The sequence below is a fragment of the Oncorhynchus masou genome, chromosome 6 (genome assembly GCF_036934945.1).
Source record: "Oncorhynchus masou masou isolate Uvic2021 chromosome 6, UVic_Omas_1.1, whole genome shotgun sequence".
In the NCBI taxonomy this organism is placed as follows: Eukaryota; Metazoa; Chordata; class Actinopteri; order Salmoniformes; family Salmonidae; genus Oncorhynchus; species Oncorhynchus masou.
Genome location: NC_088217.1, coordinates 66,413,760 through 66,440,093, shown reverse-complemented (window position 1 = coordinate 66,440,093; position 26,334 = coordinate 66,413,760). Strand labels below are relative to the sequence as shown.

The 26,334-nt window shown below is 43.8% G+C and overlaps 2 protein-coding genes across 6 annotated transcripts; one reads left to right on the top strand and one right to left on the bottom strand.

The window, feature by feature from the left end:
* The first annotated feature begins 339 nt into the window (after nt 1-339).
* jam2a (junctional adhesion molecule 2a) lies at nt 340-16,840 on the top strand. 4 transcript variants are annotated; one of them, XM_064969408.1, is made up of 10 exons: nt 345-673; nt 5,695-5,871; nt 6,161-6,310; nt 6,453-6,640; nt 12,569-12,671; nt 13,971-14,078; nt 14,219-14,231; nt 14,556-14,627; nt 14,872-14,905; nt 15,182-16,840. In XM_064969408.1, the coding sequence occupies exons 1-10, from the start codon at nt 625-627 to the stop codon at nt 15,218-15,220; spliced, it is 933 nt and encodes a 310-aa protein (XP_064825480.1). In that variant the 5' UTR covers nt 345-624; the 3' UTR covers nt 15,221-16,840. The 4 variants fall into 4 exon arrangements, with proteins under 4 accessions (XP_064825478.1, XP_064825477.1, XP_064825480.1 ...); XM_064969405.1 differs by having other exon boundaries at nt 343-673; nt 13,971-14,231; XM_064969407.1 differs by lacking the exon at nt 14,219-14,231.
* Nucleotides 16,841-17,057: 217 nt separating this feature from the next.
* On the bottom strand, nt 17,058-23,523 carry atp5pf (ATP synthase peripheral stalk subunit F6). 2 transcript variants are annotated; one of them, XM_064969410.1, is made up of 4 exons: nt 23,418-23,523; nt 22,820-22,990; nt 18,087-18,214; nt 17,058-17,168 (listed from the first exon to the last, which is right to left on the bottom strand). In XM_064969410.1, exons 2-4 carry the CDS (start codon nt 22,987-22,989, stop codon nt 17,140-17,142), a joined length of 327 nt encoding a protein of 108 aa, XP_064825482.1. In that variant the 5' UTR covers nt 22,990; nt 23,418-23,523; the 3' UTR covers nt 17,058-17,139. The 2 variants fall into 2 exon arrangements, with proteins under 2 accessions (XP_064825482.1, XP_064825481.1); XM_064969409.1 differs by lacking the exon at nt 23,418-23,523 and adding an exon at nt 23,307-23,379.
* Between the last annotated feature and the right edge of the window lie 2,811 nt (nt 23,524-26,334).

The window sequence follows — 26,334 nt, the reverse complement described above, 5'->3', positions numbered from 1 at the left end:
TAAGGTGTTGTATTCGGCGCATGTGACAAATACATTTTGATTTGATTAGTCCGACAATCACACCTGGCAACAACAACCACAGCATTCGTGGTGGTCCTCTTTTATGGTAATTCATCAAAATGTCTCAAAGTAAATAGCATGGCGTTATTCCAGGATTTAAATGCTGAGACTATGATGACACATACTCACAGAAAAAAACAGTCATCAGTGCAGTTGGCCATTGTTGGCGCGTTGCGCACGATGGACAAGTGTAGTGCACGTCTTGGACACCGCGTTGCGCTCTCCGCATACCTTCTCCAGGAGTCCCCCACCAAATCGCTTCCTCGCCCCACCAAACCCCCTCCCTACCACAACAGTAGAATAGTAGAGAAAACGTCTACAGTGACAGCCACTCTGCAGCCGTGTGCCCTGCGGCTGGTGTAATAGTGTGCAGAGAGTCCGAAAGTGTGACTTGCGACTTCCTCGCTGCCTAACTGCTCAGGAAATTCTACGGAGTTCTCGGAACATAATTTCCCCAAAGGAGTGACGAGATTCTGGAATTCCTGGAGTTGTGGGAATAGGTTGTCGCTCAAGAGCAACTCATATTTCGAGGAAGGGCATACTTTTGAACAGCGGGAGTTCAGGATGGAGAAAGCGTCACTGTTTTTGCCCCTTGTCATTCTACTGATACAATGTAAGTAAACTTTTGCATTTAGTCTATTCCGTATGATAATGAGTTATTCGTGTGTGTGTTTGTTTGCGTGCTTGTGGACGTGTGTAATGCATGTTTGGGTTGATCTGTATTGGTATTCTTAATAATTACATTACCGTCATCCCTATTGCTTTTGTAAGTGTAATGCCATGTCAGCTGTTTGTGTTTAGAAAAAAATAAGCCATTTTAGATAGGAAAATAAAGCACAATTTAAAAAAACAAAAAAACATAATTATTGTGATCTTACTGTGTTGATGCTTCTAGTGCTTCACACACAAATAAAAAAAGTGAGCAGCACTTGTTTCGGTAGTAATTGGCATATCACTTAATCCTCTTCCTTATTTTATTTCAACTTTATTTACCTAGGCAAGTCGGTTAAGAACAAATTCTTATTTACAATGACGGTCTAGGAACAGTGGGTTAACTGACTTGTTCAGGGGGCAGAACGACAGTTTGTTTTAACTTGTCAGCTCGGGGATTCGATCTCGCAACCTTTATGTTACTGGCACAACGCTCTAACCATTATGGCCTGTACTAAATTTTTCCAACGTTGCCGGTCTTTCGTATACAGCCTTCCTCACTGTGTGTGCGTGTTATTGCGATGATATTGGACTACATGCAACTGCAGAAAACAGATATGGACCACTAATGTGACCTTAAGTTTTTGTTGGAAATAGGCCAGTCTATTCTGGATGTGGGCTATCAGCAGGTCACCATATCGTTTCTTCCCAAATGGCACTCTATATCACCTTTTATAGTGCACTATTTTTTTTTAAATCGGGGCACATAGCGCTCTGTTCGAAAGTAGTGCACTACAAAGGATGCCATTTGGGACGATCCCATGGTGTCAGTGAGATGCCAACATTTAGCAAACAAGCCCCCCACCACCACCACCAACAACCCTGACTGGCACAGCTGTTCCTGACAGAGCAGTGCAGGGTTACACACATACAGAGGGGCTTTGTTCTCCTTGGAAGACACACACACACACACACACATTCTCTCTGTTTGTCTCTCTAGATCCCTCTCTGTCTGGAAATGGATGTTCTCTTAGATGCTAATAGATGCTAACATATAGAAGTAGCATCTCATTTCCCGTTTATTGCGAAGTCATTTAAAAATAAATGCCCCTTTTTTTGAAATTCTTGAATTGGAATTTTAGTTTTCTTTCTGAGTTGACTGACTTTAATTTGACCCAACCTTGGTAGGTCTCAGGGCGGGTGGCTCATAGGGTTCAGAGAGGGACAGGTCACCACTCAGCAGACAGAGAAAGTGTGGGCATCATGTCACGGTTGTTGTCACGTCTGTGTTATCTCGAGGAGACGCTCCTCAAGGTGGCTGGCGTTCGCCACAGCCGACACTGACAACAGTTTCTACAACCCGGGGATGCTATTGATGGATCCTGACGATATAAAATAAAACTCTCTCGTTATCTCTCTCATTCTCTCCATCTATTTCTTCCTATCTCCCTCCACATCTCATTCTCTCTGTCTGTCTCTCTCTCCCTTATCTTCTGTCTCTCTCTCCCTTATCTTCTGTGTCTCTCCTCTCCCTCTCTCTCTTTGTCCATCCAGCCAGGGAGAGACAATGCTCATCCTCACAGAGAAAGAGGGAGTGATGAGGCACACTCCCACTCCCAACACAGCTGCAGTGATAACAGTGTTACACATACTCACAAAGTAACACAGACAGCAAGCAGGGAGGGACAAAATACACAAGGCTGCACTTCCACCGCCTACAGTACTCAAACATCTGAAGAACAATGTGAATAGACAACATGAGTCTGCAGTTTGAATTCATACTGTACTTACGCACATCAAGCGAGAGATCGCATTCTGCCACCGATAATGTGTAGGCCTATGTAGACCTAATTGCCTAAATACTCATAACTAGGATTCAGAAGGGGAATTCAAAATCAATGGGACACACATTCAGTTTTTCCGTTTATTTCCTGTGAATCGACTAGATTTGAAATGAAATTGAGTTTGCTTCATTGGTTTGCTTCATTGTTTGTCAGCGAGCAAGTTGTTTACGTCTTGTTTCCCAACTTTTGCTCTGCTTTCCTGGCCATTTAAGATGGCCGCCTCCACGCTGAGAGGACCTGCACATCCTTTATCACTTCCTGTGCCTCTCCAATGCCTTTGTCTCACTTCCCCTCAATTCTTCCACGTAGACCCGGTTTGCGTCTATATTCCCTACATAGTGTTCTACTTTTGACCAGGACCCATAGGGCACGATGTAGGGAATGGGATACCATTTGGGACGCACACCTGCCCTTCCGTGGGGGGAAAGCAGGAGACCAGGAGGATTGGTTTGGACCTTTCCTATGCCCCACCCCACCCTCTGGTCCACTAATAGAACCACAGGAAATAGTGCAACAAAAAGAAGCTGACTGAACAGGAAGCTAGCGAACTGCTAACAGTGAATGACTCATTTGGTAGTTGACCTCAGTTAAGTACAGTGTAGACCAGTGGGTTCCCCATCCAGGGGTACTTGGCCTATCCAAGTGGGTACTTGATAAGACTCACGAGCATGGGCTTACTGGCACAATGCACATGAGAGGGTACTGCAGGGGTACTCTCGGCAGAGCAAAATTCAGTTGGTGGTACAGTTTCCGAAAAAGGTTGGGAACCACTGGTGTAGACATGGGTGGTTTAGGTCTTTTGACGTGATGTTTACCAGTACTGGGCCATGACAGATAGCTTTGTGCTTTGCTGGCCAGCAATTGTCAGTATTTAATGAATTGAGCGGAATATAGTATTAGTAGGTTATGCAGCGATACAGATGTCATTACAGTTATCTAGTTGAGCATGCATGTGAATAAGTGTGTTATCTGAATACATCTCAGTATTTACTGAAACAATGGAAGGAAAAATGGATGTTGGCCAATACAAACACAACACAAAATAAATGTGTTTGTCTGGGTGTGTTAAATAAGTGTCTGTGTAAAGCTAGCCGACTAAACTTAGCGATTTACGATGGAATTGAGCAACGAATTAAGTTTTTATCACCACCCAAAGGATAGCAATCAGTTTTACAGGACATTGTCTCATGTTGTGTGCAACAGGAAGTGGCAATTGAATGCAAGCTTCACACATTTTTTTTGTTTTATTGCTGAAACATTTCTAGCCTGTCTATCTATGGGTAACAGTTGACATGTTATGCCCGACCCGCTCAGTTTTCCACCAAAAAACACCAGAAAATGACCCAAAACAGTGAGAACCTGCTTTTACGCTCGATGTTCAATGATTATTTTGGACAAAAAGTTTAGTTCACGTAACACAGTTGACCTTAAAATGAGGGACAGACGTAAATGAATCAGTAATGTAAGAAATAATCATCTTCAGAAATGACTTTTTCTAAGCAACAAAATAACTCTGGCTTTACAATGATGGTGAAATGTTGGGGTTAAGTGGGTTAATAACTTTCTAGAATCATAGAGTGTCAAAATGCTGAATTTTGGCACTTTTTATTTTACCTTTATTAAACTAAGCAAGTCAGTTAAGAACAAATTCTTATTTTCAATGACGGCCAAGGAACAGTGGGTTAATTGCCTGTTCAGGGGCAGAACGACAGATTTGTACCTTGTCAGCTCGGGGATTTGAACTTGCAACCTTCCGGTTACTAGTCCAACACTAACCACTCTAACCACCACGCTCTAACCAACTGCTCTAACCCCTGCCGCCCCAAAGACTTTAACAAGTCTTTATTCATATAATAAAAAACCCAGTGGTGTAAAGTACTTAAGTAAAAAGTACGATTTAAGTAGTTTAGGGGGTATCTGTACTTCACTATTTATGTTTTTGACTACTTTTACTTCACTACATTACTAAAGAAAATAATGTACTTTTTACTCCATACATTTTCCCTGACACCCAAAAGTACTAGTTACATTTTGAATGCTTAGCAGGACAGGAAAATGTTCCAATTCACACACTTATCAAGAGAACACCATTGGCCATCTCTACTGCCTCTGATCTGATGAATCACTAAATATAAATGCTTGGTTTGTAAATGATGTCTGAGTGTTGGAGTATGCCCGTGGCTATACGTAAATAAAACAATTCAATTGTGTCATCTGGTTTGCTTGATAAATATAAGGAATTTGAAATTATTTATACTTTTACTTTTGATACTTAAGTCTATTTTAGAAATGACATTGACTTTTAATACTTAAGTATATTTAAAACCAAATACTTTTAGACTTTTACTCAAATAGTATTTTACTGGAGGACTTTTCTATTATTTTCTATTAAGGTTGCTTTTACTCAAGTATGACAATTGGGTACTTTTTCCACCACTGAAAAAAACGGATTTTCTCCATGGGGTATAGTATATTTTTAAAAGGCTCTTCATTTAACATAACAGGCTTTTAAAATTCAATATTGGTGCACAATTGCTACATAAAATGCCAAAAGGGGTGCAAAAGGCAGTCTTTTCATGGAACCACCCAAATACTCAGTGTGAGTGTGTGTTGTACATAACGTTATTGTACCAGTTAATCTCCCCCCGCACACACATACACACGCATACATATACATATACACACGCAACACGCGCTCCTCCCTCAATGGATGGGCGTTACCCGGGCGACCTGTGGACAGCAACAGGATGACAAAACAATAATCCTGACCCCTGCACCAATCAACCGACAGGAAGGGATGCTCCTATTTCCTGTTCCTGTCTAGATGTACATGTTCAATAGGAGCGACACACAGACACAGCCAGCCAACCAAAAAAATCAGCCATGAGTCTTCATGCTCCGCTGCCAATCTGGTCCAGAGGAAAAACTGGTTCATAACAGATATAATTGGTTCATACAACATTTACAACTGGTCCATCATAACTGAATATAACTGGTTTCTAACAGATTATTAACTAGTTCATAACTGATTATAATTGCTGATTTATAACGGCGTTTAAGGTGTTCATAGGTCCTCCATCTTACAACCCTTTCCCCCAACCCCATATGTGGCACCTCTCTCTCTCTCTCCATCCCTCAGGCCTCCCCATTGTCCCTGTTACCGTGTCAACAACCACGCCCAAGGTGGAGGTCCACGAGAACTCCGATGCGGTTCTGAGCTGTGATTTTCGGACAGAGAAGGAACAGAATCCTCGAATCGAGTGGAAGAAGAAAGGAACAGATGTATCATTTGTTTACTATGAGGGACACTTCAGAGGTGATTGGCTGTCCTGGCACATTGTCTTCCATCGCTCTCTTTCTGTCTCTTTTAACCCCTGTCCAGAGCCCATCTTCAGACTCTCAGATTTCATTTACGCTCCTCACACGAGGGGAATTCATTTTAAGAGCCTCATCAACATAAAGCAGAATGTGATGAACATTACAAAGATATTTGTATGAGAAGTTACCAGATGGTTGATGTTAGTTTAAGTAGAACATTTGTCCTTAAGAAACAACATCTCCACAACCCCCCTCTTCTCTGTGTTGACCGGTTTCCACTCTCCCAGGAGCCTTTGCAGGGCGTGCAAGGATCAAGGGGGCAACGGTGACCCTACAGAGGGTGACCCAGAAAGACGCCGGCGAATACCGCTGTGAGATCACTGCCCCTCACGACACCATCACCCTGGGGGAGACTAACATCACCCTCGAAGTCTTGGGTGTGTACCACATCGTCTGGCAGACTGAGAGGGTCTGTCTGCCTGACTGAGTGTTCTGAGTGTGTCTGTGTGTGTTGTCTCAGACATGCTGTTTGTGCACCCCCTTAACCAAGCTGACATTGTGGCTGTACCCTCCTCACAGTGCCCCCCCACACCCCATCCTGTGAGATCCCCAGCTCGGCCTTGACGGGCTCTGTGGTGCAGCTGCGCTGTAGGGACCAGCAGAGCATCCCCCCAGCCACCTACTCCTGGTACAAAGATGACAAGCCGCTGACCCCCTCCCGCATGGCCAACGCCACCTACCACCTCAACCCAATCACGGGCATACTGGTGAGATACTTTTTAACAACAGTGTATATACAGTGATGCTTTGGCACAATTTACTCAATGTTCAGTGCATTCGGAAAGCATTCAGACCCCTTCCCCCTTTTCCACATTTAGTTACGTTACAGCTTTATTCTAAAATTGTTTTTTTTTTTTATCCTGCTCAATCTACACACAATGCCCCATAATGACAAAGTGAAAACAGGTTTTTAGAAATGTTTGCAAATGTATTACAAATAAAAAACATAAATACCTTATTTACATAAGTATTCAGACCCTTTGCTTATGAGACTCAAAATTGAGCTCAGGTGCATCCTGATTCTATTGATCATCCTTGAGATGCTTGAGACCACCTGTGGTAAATTCAATTGATTGGACATTTTTTGGAAAGGCACACACCTGTCCATATAAGGTCCCACAGTTGGCAGTGCATGTCAGAGCAAAAACCAAGCCTCGGGGTCGAAGGAATTGTCTGTAGAGCTCTGAGACACGACTGTGTCGAGGCACAGATCTGGGGAAGGGTACCAAAACAATTCTGCAACATTGACTCTCAGACCATGAGAAACAAGATTCTTTGGTCTGATGAAACCAAGATTGAACTCTTTGGCCTGAATGTCAAGCAACACATCTCAAGGAAACCTGGCACCATTGCTAAGGTGAGGCATGGTGGTGGCAGCATCATGCTGTGGGGATGGTTTTCAGTGGCAGGAACTGGGAGAATAGTCAGGATCAAGGAAAGATGAATGGAGAAAAGTACAGAGAGATTTTTGATGGAAACCTGCTCCATAGCGCTCAGGACCTCAGACTGGGGTGAAGGTTCACCTTCAAACAGGACAACGACCCTAAGCACACAGCCAAGACAACACAGCAGTGGCTTCGGGACAAGTCTCTAAATGTTCTTGAGTTGCCAAGTCAGAGCCCGGACTTTAACCCGATCGAACATCTCTGGAGAGACCTGAAAAATAGCTGTGCAGTGACGCTCCCCATCCAAAACAAATCAAATTGTATTTGTCACATGCACCAAATACAACAGGTGTAGATCTTACAGTCAAATGCTTACTTATAAGCCCTTAACCAACAATGCAGTTTTAAGATAAATAAGTGTTAAGTAAAAAATGTAAGTATGTATCAAGTTATTAAAGAGCAGCAGTAAAATAACAATGGCGAGGCTATATACAGGCAGTACCGGTACAGAGTCAATGTGCAGGGCCACCGGTTAGTCGAGGTAATTCAGGTAATATGTACATGTAGGTAGAGTGAAAGTGACTATGCATAGACAATAAGAGAGTAGCAGCAGCGTTAAGAGGGGGCGCAATGAAAATAGTCTGGGTAGCCATTTGATTAATTGTTCAGGAGTCTTATGGCTTGGGGGTAGAAGCTGTTAAGAAGCCTTTTGGACCTAGACGTGGCGCTCCAGTACCGCTTGCTGTGCGGTAGCAGAGAGAACAGTCTATGACTAGGGTGGTTGGAGTCATTGACAATTTTTAGGGCCTTCCTCTGACACCGCCTGGTATAGAGGTCCTGTATGGCAGGAAGCTTAGCCCCAGTGATGTACTGGACCGTACGCACTACCCTCTGTTGTGCCTTGCGGTCGGAGGCCGAGCAGTTGCCATACCAGGCAGTGATGCAACCAGTCAGGATGCTCTCGATGGTGCAGCTGTAAAACATTTTGAGGATCTGAGGACCCATGACAAATCTTTTCAGTTTCCTGAGGAGGATTAGACTTTGTTTTGCCCTTTTCACGACTATCTTGGTGTGTTTGGATCATGATAGTTTGTTGGTCATGAGGACACCAAGGAACTTGAAGCTCTCAACCTGTTCCACTACAGCCCTGTCGATGAGAATGGGGGTGTGCTTGGTCCTCCTTTTCCTATCGTCCACAATCATCAACCTGACAGAAATATTTGAGGATCTGTCAGATCGAAGAATGGGAGGAACTCCCCAAATACAGGTGTGCGTGTAGTGACATCCCCAAGAAGACTCAAGACTGTAATCACTGCCAAAGGTGCTTCAACAAATTACTGAGTAAAGGGTCTGAATACTTTAAATGCGATATTTCAGTTATTTTTTGCAAGCTGTTTTTGCTTTGTCTTTATGGGGTATTGTGTGTAGATTGATGAGGGGAGAAAAAAACTATTTAACTCTTCAGGATTGGTGGGTCCCCTGCGGGACGGGTTGAGCTAACGTAGGCTAATGCGATTAGCATGAGGTTGTAAGTAGCAGGAACATTTCCTAGGACATAGACATATCTGATATTGGCAGAAAGCTTAAATCGTAGTTAATCTAATTGCACTGTCCTATTTACAGTAGCTATTACAGTGAAATAATACCATGCTATTATTTGAGGAGAGTGCAACATTATTAATAAACCAATTAGGCACATTTGGGCAGTCTTGATACAATATTTTGAACAGAAGTGCAATGTTTCACTGGATCAGTCTAAAACTTTGCACATACACTGCAAAATCTAAATTGCGCCTGGGCTGGAATAATACATCATGGCCTTTCTCTTGCATTTCAAAGATGATGGTACAAAAAAAATACAAAAACGCGCATGTTTTTTTCTTTGTATTGTCTTTTACCAGATCTAATGTGTTATATTCTCTTACAATAATTTCACATTTCCACAAATTTTGAAATGTTTCCTTTCAAGTGGTATCAAGAATATGCATATCCTTGCTTCCGGTCCTGCGCTACAGGCAGTTAGATGGATTAACACCTCTTAAGGATCCGCCCCTTTTTTTTTAAAAATTCTCCTAACATGACATACCCAAGTATGTCATGTTAGGAGAATTAAAAAAAAAAGGGGCGGATCCTTAAGAGGTGTTAATCCATTTTAGAACAAGGCTGTAACATAACAAAATTTGGAGAAAGTCAAGGGGTCTGAATACTTTCCAAATGCACTCTATGTGCCAGTAAAGCAATTTGAATTTGACAGAACGAGGGCCCAGCCACACCCACAGACTGTGTGTTACATAGGAGCCACACTAGGGCATCAAGATTATTTTTTTTACCTACTACACTGGAAGTGTAATTTTTGGCCAGCGAGAGCAATGTGCAAGGTTCTTTATCCTATTGTGAGCTGCGGGGGAAAAGGGTCTTGAAAACAGAACCAAAGTATAACTTACAGCTCACTTACGCCCACGTTTCATTGAGATTAATAGGAGCGCCTCACGTTCTGTACGCTGTAAGTTATGCATCCGATGTAGCAGGCCTCCATTACAGACTCCAATACATGGAAGTATAATCAACCACTAACACAGTATATGATAATACAAACCTCAGTAAGACACTGAAACCTTAGTTACAGTTCAGACCAACAGGGGCAACCTCAGAAATAAAATAAAATTTTATTCGTCACATACACATGGTTAGCAGATGTTATTGCGAGTGTAGCGAAATGCTTGTGCTTCTAGTTCCGACAGTGCAGCAATATCTAACAAGTAATCTAAAAATTCCATAACAACTACCTAATACACACACATCTAATTAAAGGGATGGAATAAGAATATATACATATAAATATATGGATGAGCAATGACCAAGCGGCATAGGCAAGATGCAATAGATGGTATAAAATACAGTATATACATTTGGGATGAGTAATGCAAGATATGTCAACGTTAATAAAGTGCCAATATTAAAGTGACTAGTGATACATTTATTAAAGTGGCCAATGATTTCAAGTCTGTATGAAGGCAGCAGCCTCTCTGTGTTAGTGATGGCTGTTTAACAGTCTGATGGCCTTGAGCTAGAAGCTATTTTTCAGTCTCTCGGTCCCAGATGCACCTGTACTGACCTCCACCTTTTGGATGGTAGCAGGGTGAACAGGCAGTGGCTCGGGTGGTTGTTGTCCTTGATGATCTTTTTGGCCTTCCTGTGACATCAGGTGCTGTAGGTGTTCTGGGGGGAAGGTAGTTTGCCGCTGGTGATGCGTTGTGCAGACCCCACCACCCTCTGGAGAGCCCTGCGGTTGTGGGCAGTGCAGTTGCCATACCAGTTGGTGATACAGTTCTCAATTGTGCATCTGTAAAAAATTGTGAGGGTTTTAGGTGACAAGACAGATTTCTTCAGCCTCCTGAGGTTGAAGAGACGCTGTTGCTCCTTCTTGTGGGTGGAGCATTTCAGTTTGTCCGTGATGTGATCGATGAGGAACTTAAAAGTTTCCACCTTCTCCACTGCTGTCCCGTCGATGTGGATAGTGGGATGCACCCTCTGATGTTTCCTTAAGTCCACGATCATCTCCTTTGTTTTGTTGACGTTGAGTGAGAGGTTGTTTCCACACTCCGAGTGCCCTCACCTCCTCCCTATAGGCTGTCTCGTCATTGTTGATGATCAAGCCAACTATTTTTGCGTCATCTGCAAACTTGATGTTGGAGGCGTGCATAGCCGTGAAGTCAATGGTGAACAGGGAGGACAGGAGGGGGCTGAGCACACACACTTGTGGGGCCCCAGTGTTGAGGATCAGCGAAGTGGAGATGTTGTTTCCTATCTTCACCACCTAGGGGTCCTAGGAAGTCCCAGGACCCAATTGCACAGGGCGGGGTTGAGACCCAGGGCCTCAAGCTTAATGATGAGCTTGGAGGGTACTATGGTGTTGAATGCTGAGCTGTAGTCAATAAACAGCATTCTTACATAGGTATTCCTCTTGTCCAGATGGGATAGGGCAGTCTTCAGTGTGATGGTGATTGCATCGTTTGTGGACCTATTGGGGCAGTGTGCAAATTGAAGTGGGTCTCGGGTGACCGGTAAGGTGGAGGTGATATAATCCTTGACTAGTCTCTCAAAGCACTACATGATGACAGAAGTGAGTGCTCTGGGGCGTTAGTCATTTAGTTCAGTTACCTTTGCCTTCTTGGGTACTGGAAGAATGGTGGACATGTTGAAGCATGTGGGGACAGCAGACTGGGATAGGGAGAGATTGAACATGTCCATAAACACACCAGCCAGCTGGTCTGCGCATGCTCTGAGGACGAGGGTAGGGATGCCGTCTGGGCCGTCAGCCTTGCGAGGGTTAACGTGTTTAAATGTCTTACTCACATCGGCCACGGAGGAGAGCCCACAGTCCTTGGTAGCAGGCCGCATCGGTGGCACTGTATTATCCCCAAAGTGGGCAAAGAAGGTGTTTAGTTTGTCTGGAAGCAAGACGTTGGTGTCCGTGGCTGGTTTTCTTTTTGTGATTCTGTGATTGTCTGTTGACCCTGCCACATACATCTCGTGTCTGAGCCATTGAATTGCAACTCTACTTTGTCTCTATACTAACATTTCGCTTGTTTGATTGCCTTGCAGAGGGAATAACTACACTGTTTGTATTCAACCATATTCCCAGTCATCTTTCCATGTTTAAATGCGGTGGTTTGCTCTCAGTTTTGCGCGAATGCCGCCATCTATCCACAGTTTCTGGTTAGGGTAGGAATTAATAGTCGCAGTAGGTACAACATCTCCTATCCACTTCCTTATAAACTCACTCACTGAATCAGTGCATAAATCAATATTATTCTCTGAGGCTACCCGGAACATGTCCCAGTCAGCGTGATCAAAACAATCTTGAAGCGTGGATTCGATTGGTCAGACCAGCGTTGAATAGTTCTTGTCACGGGTACATCCTGTTTTGAGTTTCAGCCCATAGGAAGGGAGGAGCAAAATGAAGTTGTGGTCAGATTTGCCGAAAGGAGGGCCTTGTATGCATCGTGGAAATTAGAGTAGCAGTGATCCAGTGTATTGGCAGCGGGAGTGCGACAATCAATATTCTGATATAGGTCACTTCCCTTTGGTCAGACATCAACCCATATAGACCCTTAATTTCGAAAGCACACTGGTATACTCTAGACCAATTGCAAAAAAAAAACTATACAGGTTCTGTGCATCGTATCATTTTCCTCTCTCTTTTTCTTTCCTGTGAGCCCTCCATCTGTCTCTTTCTCTCTCTGGCAGGAGTTTAAGACTGTGGCGAGAGGCGACACGGGACAGTACAGCTGTCTGGCATCCAACAAAGTGGGGCCGCCCAAGATGTGTGAGGCTAAACACATGAAGATAGGTGAGTGTGCGTGCATGCATGCAAGTGTGTGTATGTGTGTGTGTTTAATTATAAGAATGATTGTGGTTCATATTAGTGTAGTTTTGTCTTTCCACAAACTAGCGTGACTCTCGTGCTTCAAACCCCATTGATATGGTCGATAACCAACACAGTTACAATACCAGAGCTGGTGTTATGTCTTGTAAAATCCCAAGAGTAAACAGTACTGTGAGGAGCACGTGTTTATATACAGGCATGTGTCTATGGAATAGCCTCCCCCTGGAGATCAAGCAAAGAAAAAGTAGAAATAGCTTCAAAAACCAGGCAAAGGTTTTCATTTGGATAAGGTTGTCTAAGTAAGAGAAACCCCTCCACTGCCCCTTGTGCCCCCTACTGCGGCTGGTCAGGTGTATTTATTTGAATGATAGGTACAATTAATATATTGTTTTAATGTGAAATGAATGTGGTTGATTTAAGGTTAGGGAAAGGTGCAGCGAATAGTGCCACTTTTTAGGGTGTCAATATAAATGAATGTATTTATGGTTGTTTGTCATTTTGTCTTGCCTTTTTTTAATCGTTAAATGTGTTATTGTTTTTACCACCAGGGACCACTTTGGAAACAAGCGTTTTAATTAATACTTTCAAGTGATATCCTCTGGGTCCACATTGTACATGTTGTTGTATTTGTCTGTTACACAAAATAAATTCAATTCAATTGTGAAGTGTAGGTATATAGGCATAGAACTGTACAATTGGTCTTCTGAGCTTCTAAGCTAAGAAACCATTAGAACAAATGGATACAACAAAAACAGTAAGGAAAGAAATAAAACTAGTTTTTCAGAAAGAAAAAAAAGAAAAGACCTCTTGAATAACCCCCAGAAGGAAAACCGAGCCGTGGCTTTTGTGGAGTGATAAGTAATGGTGCATCAAGGGTGACTTGTCGATGTGCTCAGAGGGTCCCTGGTTCGAGCCCAGGTTGGGGCGAGGAGAGAGACAGAAGCAAAGGTTTTTAGCTTTAAATAGGGAAGAGTACATTTTTGTAATTTCCCCTGGGTAGGTTCATTTTTCGGAGGAAATCATAAATGGGAGATGTTTTAACCAAGAAGGGGCCTGCACTCAAACAGGCATTAATTAACTTATTCCAATCGATTCTGTAGCCAGAGAAGGCACAAAACAAATGAATCAGATCCACGATATCTTGGATACTGGCTTGAGGGTTGGTTATATAGAGGAGAATGTCATCTGCGTGTAGTGAAATGTTATTTGAGATGTCCTTAGTATTGTAACCAACTAGCGTGACTCTCTCACTCTCTCTTTCAGAGGATGTAAACATGGCAGGGGTCGTGGCTGCGGTCGTGGTCATCTGTCTGGTCATCGCCATTTGTGGCTTCGGGGGGTACTATGCACACCGTAATGGCTACTTCAGCAGTGAGTCTGCCTGTCTGTCCCTCTCTCTGTCTGTCCATGAAACATACAATATGTCTGGCTCTCGGTTAGAAAATATCATTTGCACTCACTTCCTCTTACTTTCTGTCTCCACTCTCCTCTTCATTTCTATCCATCTCCAGAACACAGAGGAAGGTAAGAGTTGTGTCCTTAAATCTATGAACAATTATCCCAAATACAGTGAAGACACCCTGACACTGAACACATCTGCGTTGCTGTGTAACTACCACTGACTAATAGAGTTGTGTGCGTTTTAATGTTCTGAGTAAGTTCAGTAGAGAGCGACAGGTGTGATTGACATCTCCTTTTCAAGTGAACCCTGACTGCTAATAAACTCCCCTCCCGGCTGAATTGTGATTCGCTTACCCCCCCTCTGTGTGGTCGTGTTTGTTAGTAACCCTGAGCATGGTGTGTGAACCTCATCCACCCCCTCACTCAACTTTGAACCCCCCCCCACAGGTCCTTTTGGATCCCTCAGTGTCATGGTGTGGCCCACATCAGCAACCAGGACCTCCATAGAACAAAAGACAAGTGAGTCTGACCCACAGACAGACTCGAGTAATAGATTTAAAAGTAGACAAGATTCCTTTACAGAAAAAGTTGCCCTTTCCACTCCATAGGACCGTGTCCTGTGCTGTGTTTGATGTGGTGGTGTTCTCTTGATAGATGTTTTTACTGAGACCACAGCTGCATCACATTTAGGAAGCCCCCTCCCTCTCGCTCCCGCCACTCTGTCAAACAATCTATTGTCTTTAAAAATGCCTCTGTCTTCCAGGACTAATGCCAACTACAACCCTCCACCCCAAGACGTGAGTGTTTTTCCTCAGATTTTCTCTGTTGGTGTATTCATTGATGGGTATGATGTTCACAGGAAATGTTGACTTGAGCATTGCCCCCTTACATGTGACATTTTCTAGATAACATTTTACAACCATATTAAAAGACAATATGATCATTTCTAGTATTATTCTCTTGGCAGTAGTAGTAAGTAAAATTCTCCAAATGGTTACTAATAATGGAGAAAAAGACCTGAATTGCAGTAGTTCTGACTGAAGGAACATATGCTACTGTTTTCTCTCGCTCAGCCTGCGGACTTCAAACACACCCAGTCCTTCATGCTGTGAGGACCTCGACATCCCCCTGGAAGACAACACTGGAGTAGTTTCATTCCACCCAAATGAATAGCTCTAAGAATAATTAATTATATTTTTTGGGACTGACCAACCCTGCTCTGCTCACCCTTGTGGATGGATAGCAAGGGGGGGGAAAGACAACAGCGCGTAGAGGCCATTTATTCCTCCTGTTTTGCTTTCCCTGGGCCCTCAATGCAAGCCTATTATATTAGTCACATGGTACTCTACTTCCCTCTGGTGGCCAAGTTGTTAAACTACAGCATATCGCCATGTTGTGGTGGACCCATGGAATTACGTCCCACACATGCACACTTCCCCCTCAGCTGGCCAAAACATGAACTACCTAAATCTGATTTTATACCAAAGACGTGAACATGGCATCTGAGTGTAATATACTGTACATATTTTCTGAAGGCTATTGGATACGGCTATTGATGTGCATACAATGTAGCCATCACATTAGGCCTCCCGAGTGACGCAGCATCTCAGTGCAAGAGGTGTCACGACAGTCCCTGGTTCGAATCCAGGCTGTAACATCCGGCCGTGATTTGGAGTCCCATAGAGCAGCGCTCAATTGGCCCAGCTTCGTCTGGGTTTGGCCGTCATTGTAAATAAGAGTTTGTTCTTAACTGACCAATCCATTTTCTTCTGAGGGCAGTAGATCTCATTCAGTCGGTTTGGATTTTTATTTAACCTTTACTTAACTAGGCAAGTCTGTTAAGAACAAATTCTTATTTACAATGATGGCCTACCCCGGCCAAACCCTAACGACGCAGGGCCAATTGTGCGCCACTCTATGGGCCTCCCAATCACGGCCGGTTGTGATACAGCCTGGAATCAAACCAGGGTCTGTAGTGATGCCTCCAGCACTGAGATGCTGCGCCACTCGGGAGCCAAAATTACATAGATGTCCTCACCCCCCGTTAGTCTAATTAGCATACAGGTAACAGAAAAAAAATCCACATCAAAGTCCATCTGTTTTAAGATGGAGAAATTGTTTTTTTGTATGGGCCGCGCCCCAATAATAGTAAAGCAGTGTTGGTCAGAACAGGAGACATCCCTGAAAAACACCAGAGATCACCACAATAGTCTTATGGATTGCTTCCTCCATTTTGAATATTGGCCATCCACTATATTCCTTTCAGAACAGTGCAGCTGAAGGAAAGGAGACACTTTGGGATCGATTCAATCCATAATGATGAAGTTCAGTGCTGTGATTGAAATGTAAAGGCGATGTCCCTATTTTCGCAAACTGCCTTCACGTTGAACGCTGCATATGTTGGCTCAATCATAAATGACCTTTACATTTCAATTGCGCAGTAGCTCTGAACTTCGGCAATACTAATTGAATTGAGACCTTTGAGATGGACCCCTGCTCACCAGAAGATGCCTACATTTTCTGTGATGCCCAGTGCCTTTCAAAAGTAGTTGTTATATTCTATCTAGGGGCTCTTTTGTAAGTGTTTTCTTGTTTTGTTTAAGCTAAGGTATTATTGTGCTACTGCATTTTTGGTCTTATAGTGTATGTTTCTTAACCTATGGATGAAGGGGTTGCTGTACGTTTATTCTGTGTAAGATGTTTATTCAGTATTAAAGATTTTCTATCAAAAACTTGTTCAATCATTTATCATTTCGTACCATGTGGTCTTTTCCCCACAGCCGCTGGAACAGGGTGGAGTGCCATGAGTCAGGCAAGCGAGACTGTAGTGTGACATCGTCATATGTTATCAATCAAAAATGCAAGCATGTAAGGTTGAACATGGTTTGCAAAATCACTCTTACCATAACCCCTTGACTGATTAGCGTAAGAAAACAAAATGTTCTCACATTTAATCCAACTTCATTTATTAAATAGTACATTAACAGTGGTGACATGTAGGACAGGGACAACGTCGTCATGGCAACTGTGTTCACTTGGCCACTTCCTGCAGCTGGGGCTCTGGAAAAGAGAGAAGTGAGATTGAGAAATGCTCGGTCGTATTCATTAGTGCATACCGTAGTGAAACACTTTGCAAAACAAAAACAAGCGTTTATTGTTCCGGTAGTTCCTTTCATGTTTTGTATATACATTTTTTGGGGGTTTTGTTTGGTGCCTAAAGAATACAACCCTAGTTGAGGGTGAATGAATCCTTTAAAACCACCCGTGTCAAACTAATTTCATGGAGGGCTGAGTGTCTGTGGGTTTTTGCACCTCCCTCGTAGTTGATGAATTAAGGTCACTAAATTAGTAAAGAACTCCCCTCACTGGTTGTCTCGGACTTAACCGAAAGGGGGAAAAAAAACACACGTACACTAGAACCACCATGGAATGACTGACACCCCTGCTTTTAAGCATAGAATGAGTATGCTACGTAGGGTGAGATGCGGGTAGTACAATTTAGTCTATGACTAAGCTACCACGAAATGCTACTACTGCGGTAGAGCTGGGTGACATCCATATCACAATGAATGGACAATTATCACAATAATGAGAAATCAAACGACATGTTTGGGGTCCTGTGTGGCTCAGTCGGTAGAGCATGGCACTTGCAACGCCAAGCGTCGTGGGTTCGATTCCCGCTGGGGCCACCCATATGTAAAAGTAGTGGCCCCAGCCGACTTGTAAGTCGCTTTGGACAAAAGCGTCTGCTAAATGGGATATATTATTATTATATTAAATTTACACCCCAGTTACTTTTTCTATTACACTTTAAATGTCGTAGCTATCTATTGTTCCATTAGCAATCGCCCATATTATTTCAAACGTCACATTTCTCCACTGTAGGCAACTTGTCGTTATTAATGATGTCAGTGAAATGTCTGATCATTTTCAGTTAATCGCCCCAGCTCTATACTGCAGTGCATGGCCTTAACGAACCTGTAAATTTGAAGTCAGGGAATTTGGTGAGGTCACCGGTCCCGTATAACCTCTGCAGTTTGGTGATCTCCTCTGAGACGCCCTTTTCGTAAGAGGGGCCTGCATCAACAATCCCACCTGCTGCAGCCCTGGAGAAAAGAGAAAGATGGGGAAGGAACCTTTTTAAAAATCAAATCAAATTTTATTTGTCACATACACATGGTTAGCAGATGTTAATGGGAGTGTAGCGAAATGCTTGTGCTTCTAGTTCCGACAATGCAGTAATAACCAACAAGTAATCTAACTAACAATTCCTAAACTACTGTCTTATACACAGTGTAAGGGGATAAAGAATATGTACATAAGGCTATATGAATGAGTGATGGTACAGAGCAGCATAGGCAAGATACAGTAGATGGTATCGAGTACAGTATATACATATGAAATGAGTATGTAAACAAAGTGGCATAGTTAAAGTGGCTAGTGATACATGTATTACATAAGGATGCAGTCGATGATATAGAGTACAGTATATACGTATGCATATGAGATGAATAATGTAGGGTAAGTAACATTATATAAGGTAGCATTGTTTAAAGTGGCTAGTGATATATTTACATCATTTCCCATCAATTCCCATTATTAAAGTGGCTGGAGTTGAGTCAGTGTCAGTGTGTTGGCAGCAGCCACTCAATGTTAGTGGTGGCTGTTTAACAGTCTGATGGCCTTGAGATAGAAGCGGTTTTTCAGTCTCTCGGTCCCAGCTTTGATGCACCTGTACTGACCTCGCCTTCTGGATGATAGCGGGGTGAACAGGCAGTGGCTCGGGTGGTTGATGTCCTTGATGATCTTTATGGCCTTCCTGTAACATCGGGTGGTGTAGGTGTCCTGGAGGGCAGGTAGTTTGCCCCCGGTGATGCGTTGTGCAGACCTCACTACCCTCTGGAGAGCCTTACGGTTGAGGGCGGAGCAGTTGCCGTACCAGGCGGTGATACAGCCCGCCAGGATGCTCTCGATTGTGCCTCTGTAGAAGTTTGTGAGTGCTTTTGGTGACAAGCCGAATTTCTTCAGCCTCCTGAGGTTGAAGAGGCGCTGCTGCGCCTTCTTCACGATGCTGTCTGTGTGAGTGGACCAATTCAGTTTGTCTGTGATGTGTATGCCGAGGAACTTAAAACTTACTACTGTTCCATCGATGTGGATAGGGGGGTGTTCCCTCTGCTGTTTCCTGAAGTCCACAATCATCTCCTTAGTTTTGTTGACGTTGAGTGTGAGGTTATTTTCCTGACACCACACTCCGAGGGCCCTCACCTCCTCCCTGTAGGCCTTCTCGTCGTTGTTGGTAATCAAGCCTACCACTGTTGTGTCGTCCGCAAACTTGATGATTGAGTTGGAGGCGTGCGTGGCCACGCAGTCGTGGGTGAACAGGGAGTACAGGAGAGGGCTCAGAACGCACCCTTGTGGGGCCCCAGTGTTGAGGATCAGCGGGTAGGAGATGTTGTTACCTACCCTCACCACCTGGGGGCGGCCCGTCAGGAAGTCCAGTACCCAGTTGCACAGGGCGGGGTCGAGACCCAGGGTCTCGAGCTTGATGACGAGCTTGGAGGGTACTATGGTGTTGAATGCCGAGCTGTAGTCGATGAACAGCATTCTCACATAGGTATTCCTCTTGTCCAGATGGGTTAGGGCAGTGTGCAGTGTGGTTGAGATTGCATCGTCTGTGGACCTATTTGAGCGGTAAGCAAATTGGAGTGGGTCTAGGGTGTCAGGTAGGGTGGAGGTGATATGGTCCTTGACTAGTCTCTCAAAGCACTTCATGATGACGGAAGTGAGTGCTACAGGGCGGTAGTCGTTTAGCTCAGTTACCTTAGCTTTCTTGGGAACAGGAACAATGGTGGCCCTCTTGAAGCATGTGGGAACAGCAGACTGGTATAGGGATTGATTGAATATGTCCGTAAACACACCAGCCAGCTGGTCTGCGCATGCTCTGAAGGCGCGGCTGGGGATGCCGTCTGGGCCTGCAGCCTTGCGAGGGTTAACACGTTTAAATGTTTTACTCACCTCGGCTGCAGTGAAGGAGAGACCGCATTTTTCCGTTGCAGGCAGTGTCAGTGGCACTGTATTGTCCTCAAAGCGGGCAAAAAAGTTATTTAGTCTGCCTGGGAGTAAGACATCCTGGTCCGTGACTGGGCTGGATTTCTTCCTGTAGTCCGTGATTGACTGTAGACCCTGCCACATGCCTCTTGTGTCTGAGCCGTTGAATTGGGATTCTACTTTGTCTCTGTACTGACGCTTAGCTTGTTTGATAGCCTTACGGAGGGAATAGCTGCATTGTTTTTATTCAGTCATGTTACCAGACACCTTGCCCTGATTGAAAGCAGTGGTTCGCGCTTTCAGTTTCACGCGAATGCTGCCATCAATCCAAGGTTTCTGGTTAGGGAATGTTTTAATCGTTGCTATGGGAACGACATCTTCAACGCACGTTCTAATGAACTCGCACACCGAATCAGCGTATTCGTCAATGTTGTTATTTGACGCAATACGAAACATGTCCCAGTCCACGTGATGGAAGCAGTCTTGGAGTGTGGAGTCAGCTTGGTCGGACCAGCGTTGGACAGACCTCAGCGTGGGAGCTTCTTTTTTTTAGCTTTTGTCTGTAGGCAGGTATCAGCAAAATGGAGTCAACAAAACAACACTGTAGCATGGAATACACTACTCTGTTGTTTAGGACTGACCCCATTTAGTCGACTGATAATTCTTTATTCGAGCATTAGCAAAAATAGATATAGACATATATCATTGTGTACAAGACACCGGTCTGATTTGCCCGTGAGTGGACTAATCCATTGTGGAGGCCGTGGGGATGGCCGCTGTCCACGGTTCTGAAACACGCTGTTGAATTGGCACCTTTTCCTAGACCATGTTACTATGTGCATAATAGCAAAGTTAACAGGCATATTGGTTAACGAGCATAAAGCGGAGACAGCTGCCGAATGAGGGGAGATACAATAAGGCACGGGCTGTTTTCCTAAGAAAAGTGAGGAAACCAACTTAATTGAGGTCTAGAAATCAGTAGCATTACTATTAAATGTGCCTGGCTTTATAAATCATGCATATACAGTGGATTTGGAGAGTATTCAGACCCCTTCACTTTGTAGCTGGTTTTCATCAAGGACCTCTGTACTTTGCTCCGTTCATCTTTTCCCTCAGCCTGATTAGTGCCCCAGTCCCTGCCACTGAAAAACATCCCCACAGCATGATGCTGCCACCACCATGCTTCACCTTAGGGATGGCACCAGGTTTCCTCCAGACATATCACTTGGCATTCGGGAGTTCAATCTTGGTTTCATCAGACCAGAGAATCTTGTTTCTCATGGTCTGAGAGTCCTTTAGGTACCTCTTTTTTGGCTGTAATGTGCCTTTTTCCTGAGGACTACAACTTTTACTACCATAAAGGCCTAATTGGTGGAGTGCTGCAGAGATGGTTGTCCTTCTGGAAGGTTCTCCCAGCTCCACAGAAGAACTCTGGAACTCTGTCAGAGTGACCATTGGGATTTTGGTCACCTCCCTGACCAAGGCCAGGCGACCAGCTCTAGGAAGAGTCTTGATGGTTCCAAACTTCTTCCATTTAAGAATGATGGAGGTCACGGTGTTCTTGGGGACCTTCAAAGCTGCAGAAATGTTTTGGTATCCTTCCCAAGATCTGTACCAACACAATCCTGTCTCGGAAATCTACGGACAATTCCATCAACCTAACGGCTTGGTTTTTGCTCTGACATGCACTGTCAACTGTGGGACCTTATATTGACAGGTGTGTGCCTTTCCAAATCATGTCCAATAGAATTTACCACAGGTGGACTCCAATTGAGTTGTAGAAAATTCTCTAGGATGACCAATGGAAACAGGATGCACCTGAGTTCAATTTCGAGTCTCATAGCAAAGGGTCTGAATACGTATGTAAATAAGGTATGTTTTTTGTTTTCAATACATTTCTACGAACCTGTTTTCGCTTTGTCATTATGGGGTACTGTGTCTCTATTGATGATGATTTTAAAAATGTAATCCATTTTAGAAAAAGTCTGTAGCGTAACAAAATGTGGAAAAAGTCAAGGGGTCTGAATACTTTCCAAATACACGGTATATCTACAGAAATAAGAAAGATCCTGCTTCAGTTGCCTGCTTGCGTGTTTGTTTAATTGCCTACTTATTCCGTGAGCACCAAGCATCACGCAAAGACATGTCAAGGAAGCCCTACCTTTGTTGCAGTGGGTGAGCTCAAGAAACCGCATAACTAGTCAGCCCTATAATTATAATACCCTATAACGAGTCAGACATATATAACCTATAAAAGCACCTTCAGCATCCTATGCGGTTCATGGATCTTGCCATCTAGGCATATAGGACCGGGTTCAGAAGGTGCACAACATTGCGGAACGTTCAGATAGAAATATATAATGTAGAATGAACACGACTCTGACATGAACTGTATAATCAAGGATCAAGTCAGCGAGCTCTGTTCTCCGACATTTTTATTTGCAACATCCCACAGCGTTCGCCTACTGAACATATGGCCCAGCCTTCTGCAAATAGCTCTGCAGCGCTAAAAGGACGGGCAGACTCCCTGCCACCATCTCTGTGATGACATCCCGGGTCATTCCACACAAGCCTAGCTAATGTATAACCTACCAACATGAAGAAACAAGTAAGTTAGCAGTAGTGACAGTAGGACAAATAGTGCGGTTATTTATCGCACTCACTTGCTCTTGGTGCTGTAGTCGCGGATCTTGTCTAGGAATAGTTTCTGGATAGGATCCAGGTCCTTGGCCCGGTTGAAGAGGACAGCAGACAGGCCGAAATTCCTGCGCAGTGTCAATGACACCGCGGAGCGCAACAGCGAGGACAGCCGGAATAGTTTACGAAGCGCCATACTGTCAAACGGAGAGAGGGACAAATGACAACTGTTAAATTTGACAGTGTCGCTACCAAACTAGCTAAACTGAACATGTATATTACTGGCGATAGATAAACCGTGCGTGTACAGTAGCTACATGAAGTTAACGTTACTAGCTAGTTAACGGTTCCTCGCTGGCTGGATATCTGACGGCGGTAACGTGGCTGTGGGAACTAGTGGGAACCCAACCCTGTGCATATATTCCATACACCCATCTGAGGCAACAAAAATACATGACCCTAGCTAATTTACAGTATTTTGGGGGAAGTTACAGTATCAGTCGACTCTCTTACCGGCTGGCTATGACTTGTATTAGCATGAATATGACGAACATGTACGATTTGGCGTTAATATAATGAAATCGATTATAAGGCGTTTAATTCCGCTGTAAAAACACCACTCACCTTGGATTTGACACTCGTTGACAGTGATTACTTCCACTGTGATAAACCGCTTTGCATTGTGGCTATTTTTCAATCGGTCGCGTTCCGGAACATCAACGTGCGTCCTGGCTGCGCATCTCTACAGCCCTGTTCTTTTCAGCGCTATATCGTTTTTATCATAGCAATGTGCACAGCTTTCATATCACCCACATAATAACGATGCTTTATTTGCTACCTTATTTGGTATTTTATTCTGAAGTGAAAATCAAACTAGTCAAATGCCTTGAAGGTGCATGTCTTTGCCCCTGTGGCAAAACAACAAGTCACACGAAAAACATACTTGCTGGATTTACACCAAACGATTTCGTCTTTCCCTCAACTTCCTTGTACAGTCCTATAAATCTATTTGGTTTTTCTTTAGGCGATTGAAAATAGGATTTACAGTGTGCACCAGTAACCTACTGATTGTTTTAATCTCATGAATCTGATTTTAGTTGTCTATGATCTCCTACTCAAATAAAATACTGCATGAGTTACAATAACATGACAATACGCAATCATGTGGAGTTGATCAAAGCAAAATCAAACAGGACAAAAACATACTTATCTTTTCAATTACATACCTTCCTACTCTCTCAGAAAAAGAGATACATAATTGTAGCCTAGTCTAGGCCAACTTAAATGGGTACAAACTAGAGGTGTTCATTCCCACGGGATGCCTGCAGAACCTGATAGAGATCATTGCAGCACAGTCTGCATTTTTCATGCAGCGGGTGGGAGCTGGCAGTCAGAGACTACTTCGGGAGAATGTCAATGACTTAGCAGTGTCGTGCCAGGGTAACAATCTCTCCTTCAACGTCAGTTTGACCAATGAGCTGATAGAGGACTAAAGGAGAAAGAGGGGACAGCATGCCCTCGTTCACATCGACGGGGCTGTTGTGGAGCGAGTCAAGAGCTTCAAGCTCCTTGGCAAACGTATCACTATAGAGTTATTAACATGGTCCACACACAGCCGCAGTCATGAACAGAGCACGGCAGCGCCTCTTCCACCTCAGGAGGCTGAATAGATTTGGCATGGGCCCTCAGATCCTCAAAAAGTTCTACAGGTACACAATCAAGAGCATCTTGACTGGCTTCATCACAACTTGATATGGCAATTGCACCACCCTTGATCGCAAAGCGCTACAGAGGGTGGTGCGGACAGCCCAGTACATCACTGGGGCCAAGCTCCCAGCCATCCAGGACCTTTGTAGCTATGAGACTTGAAATTGAGCTCAGGAGCATCCTGTTTCCATTGATAATCCTTGAGATGTTTCAACAACTTGCCACATATTTATCAACTGTACTCTGATGTTTCACAAAAGTTTTGAAACTTTCTAGATTCTACATATTGTAAATTAAAGATAAACATTTTTGCTAAGAGTATTATTATATTATTAATCAAATTACTTTAAATCACCCAGCAGTGCTATTTGCAGAGTAAGCTCCAGGTAAATGTTGCAATTCTTCAGCCATTCCTGAACTTGCGACCAAAAACAAAACTACATATGGACAGTACCAAAACAAATTATCCAATGATTCTGTCTCATCGCAGCAAGATCTGCAGAGCTGGTATGGTTGTATCCCCCCATCTATATAACATTATATTGGTTGCAAGAATTTTGTATAATAATTTAAATGGAAAAACTCTACGCTTTTGCGATCTATATAGCACAGCTGTCATTTATGGGGGGGTGGGGTCCTTAAATGAAACTGATATACTTTTTTATTTATCACAATTTTCTTTAGACAATTTTTGTCTTTAATGCAGATCCGACAGACAAGCTCCTTACTTTCTCCTCCTTCCACTTGCCTCTTACATTTTTGTGGTAATGCTGCAGTTAGATGGTTGTAATTTTGAGTAGAGCAGGCATTTCCATATATTTCCCCAATCTCTTTCCAGGAGTTCAACCTCATTTTCGTATCTTCGAAAACCCGACACAAGGTTTCATAAAGATGTTTTTTATTTGTGAACTTGTTCTGAGCCTTTCATCACAGTTCTCCATGTTTGTTGTCAAGGAAGTGAGTTTGTGTTTATACAGGATATACCGCCCCCACCTACCGTCAGCCAATCATGTCAATGCGGAGCTATACGGAGCTCTCCGCATGGTTACAAAATTTGGGAGGCGCACTCCGATGCGGTACAAAGCTTGATTTGGTGTTGCGTCACACCCTCCGCACAGAGCCTCTGAGTCGCATTCCCAGAGCAAGCATAAATTGACATTTACCTCTAGTCTCCTAGTTGGCTTTACCTCAGTCCTCTACTGTTTTTAATGTACATCTGTGATATTTATTACCCCAACCTAAGAGAGGGACAAGTAGCCCAGTTCGCAGACAACCTGTTATTGGGCCACTATTATTGGGCCTTTGCCCATGCTGGAAAAAAGCTACAGAGGAGCATAATAGAGATCTAGAACTGGGCCAATCTGTGGCGGCTCAAGTTCAACCCCCTGAAGACCTCATCTCAAGAAACCCCAAAAGAACCAAGCAAATGCACCTTCAACTATATCTACAGGCTAAGTTCCTTGGGGTCACATTTCAAGAACATATGTCCTGGAGTGCCCATATAGAATGCCTGGAGGAGGAGGGAAGTGAAAGAACCACCTGAGGGTACTCTGCAGAAGAAAAGGAGGAGCCATGTCCGGAACAGACGTCAGAGTGTACCAGAGATACATCCAGCCGCTCTTTGAGAATGCTACATCAGCCTGGTGTATCGTGGGGAGGTCTCATGTCAGGAAATTTCAGACCATTCAAAACCTTGACGTCAAGATGGCAGACAGACTCACCACGTACACACACACACTAAATACATGAGCTTTCAGGATTGAGAACAGTAGAGGAGAGGATGGCTGTTCTGGGGGCGCAGGTTTACCCTCAGGTCGGTGGACATTCCATCACT

What these genes read in the sequence shown, in the direction of transcription:
- jam2a (XM_064969405.1), top strand. Translation starts at nt 625, where the DNA reads ATGGAGAAAGCGTCACTGTTTTTGCCCCTTGTCATTCTACTGATACAA. An exon ending in GGCTAAACACATGAAGATAG is followed by an intron (nt 12,672 to 13,970) that starts GTGAGTGTGCGT and finishes TCTCTCTTTCAG; the next exon opens with AGGATGTAAACATGGCAGGG. An exon ending in CTCCATAGAACAAAAGACAA is followed by an intron (nt 14,628 to 14,871) that starts GTGAGTCTGACC and finishes TCTGTCTTCCAG; the next exon opens with GACTAATGCCAACTACAACC.
- atp5pf (XM_064969409.1), bottom strand. Translation starts at nt 23,347, where the DNA reads ATGTTCGTCATATTCATGCTAATACAAGTCATAGCCAGCCG. An exon ending in GACTACAGCACCAAGAGCAA is followed by an intron (nt 18,215 to 22,819) that starts GTGAGTGCGATA and finishes TCTTTTCTCCAG; the next exon opens with GGCTGCAGCAGGTGGGATTG. An exon ending in CCCTGACTTCAAATTTACAG is followed by an intron (nt 17,169 to 18,086) that starts GTTCGTTAAGGC and finishes TCTCTTTTCCAG; the next exon opens with AGCCCCAGCTGCAGGAAGTG.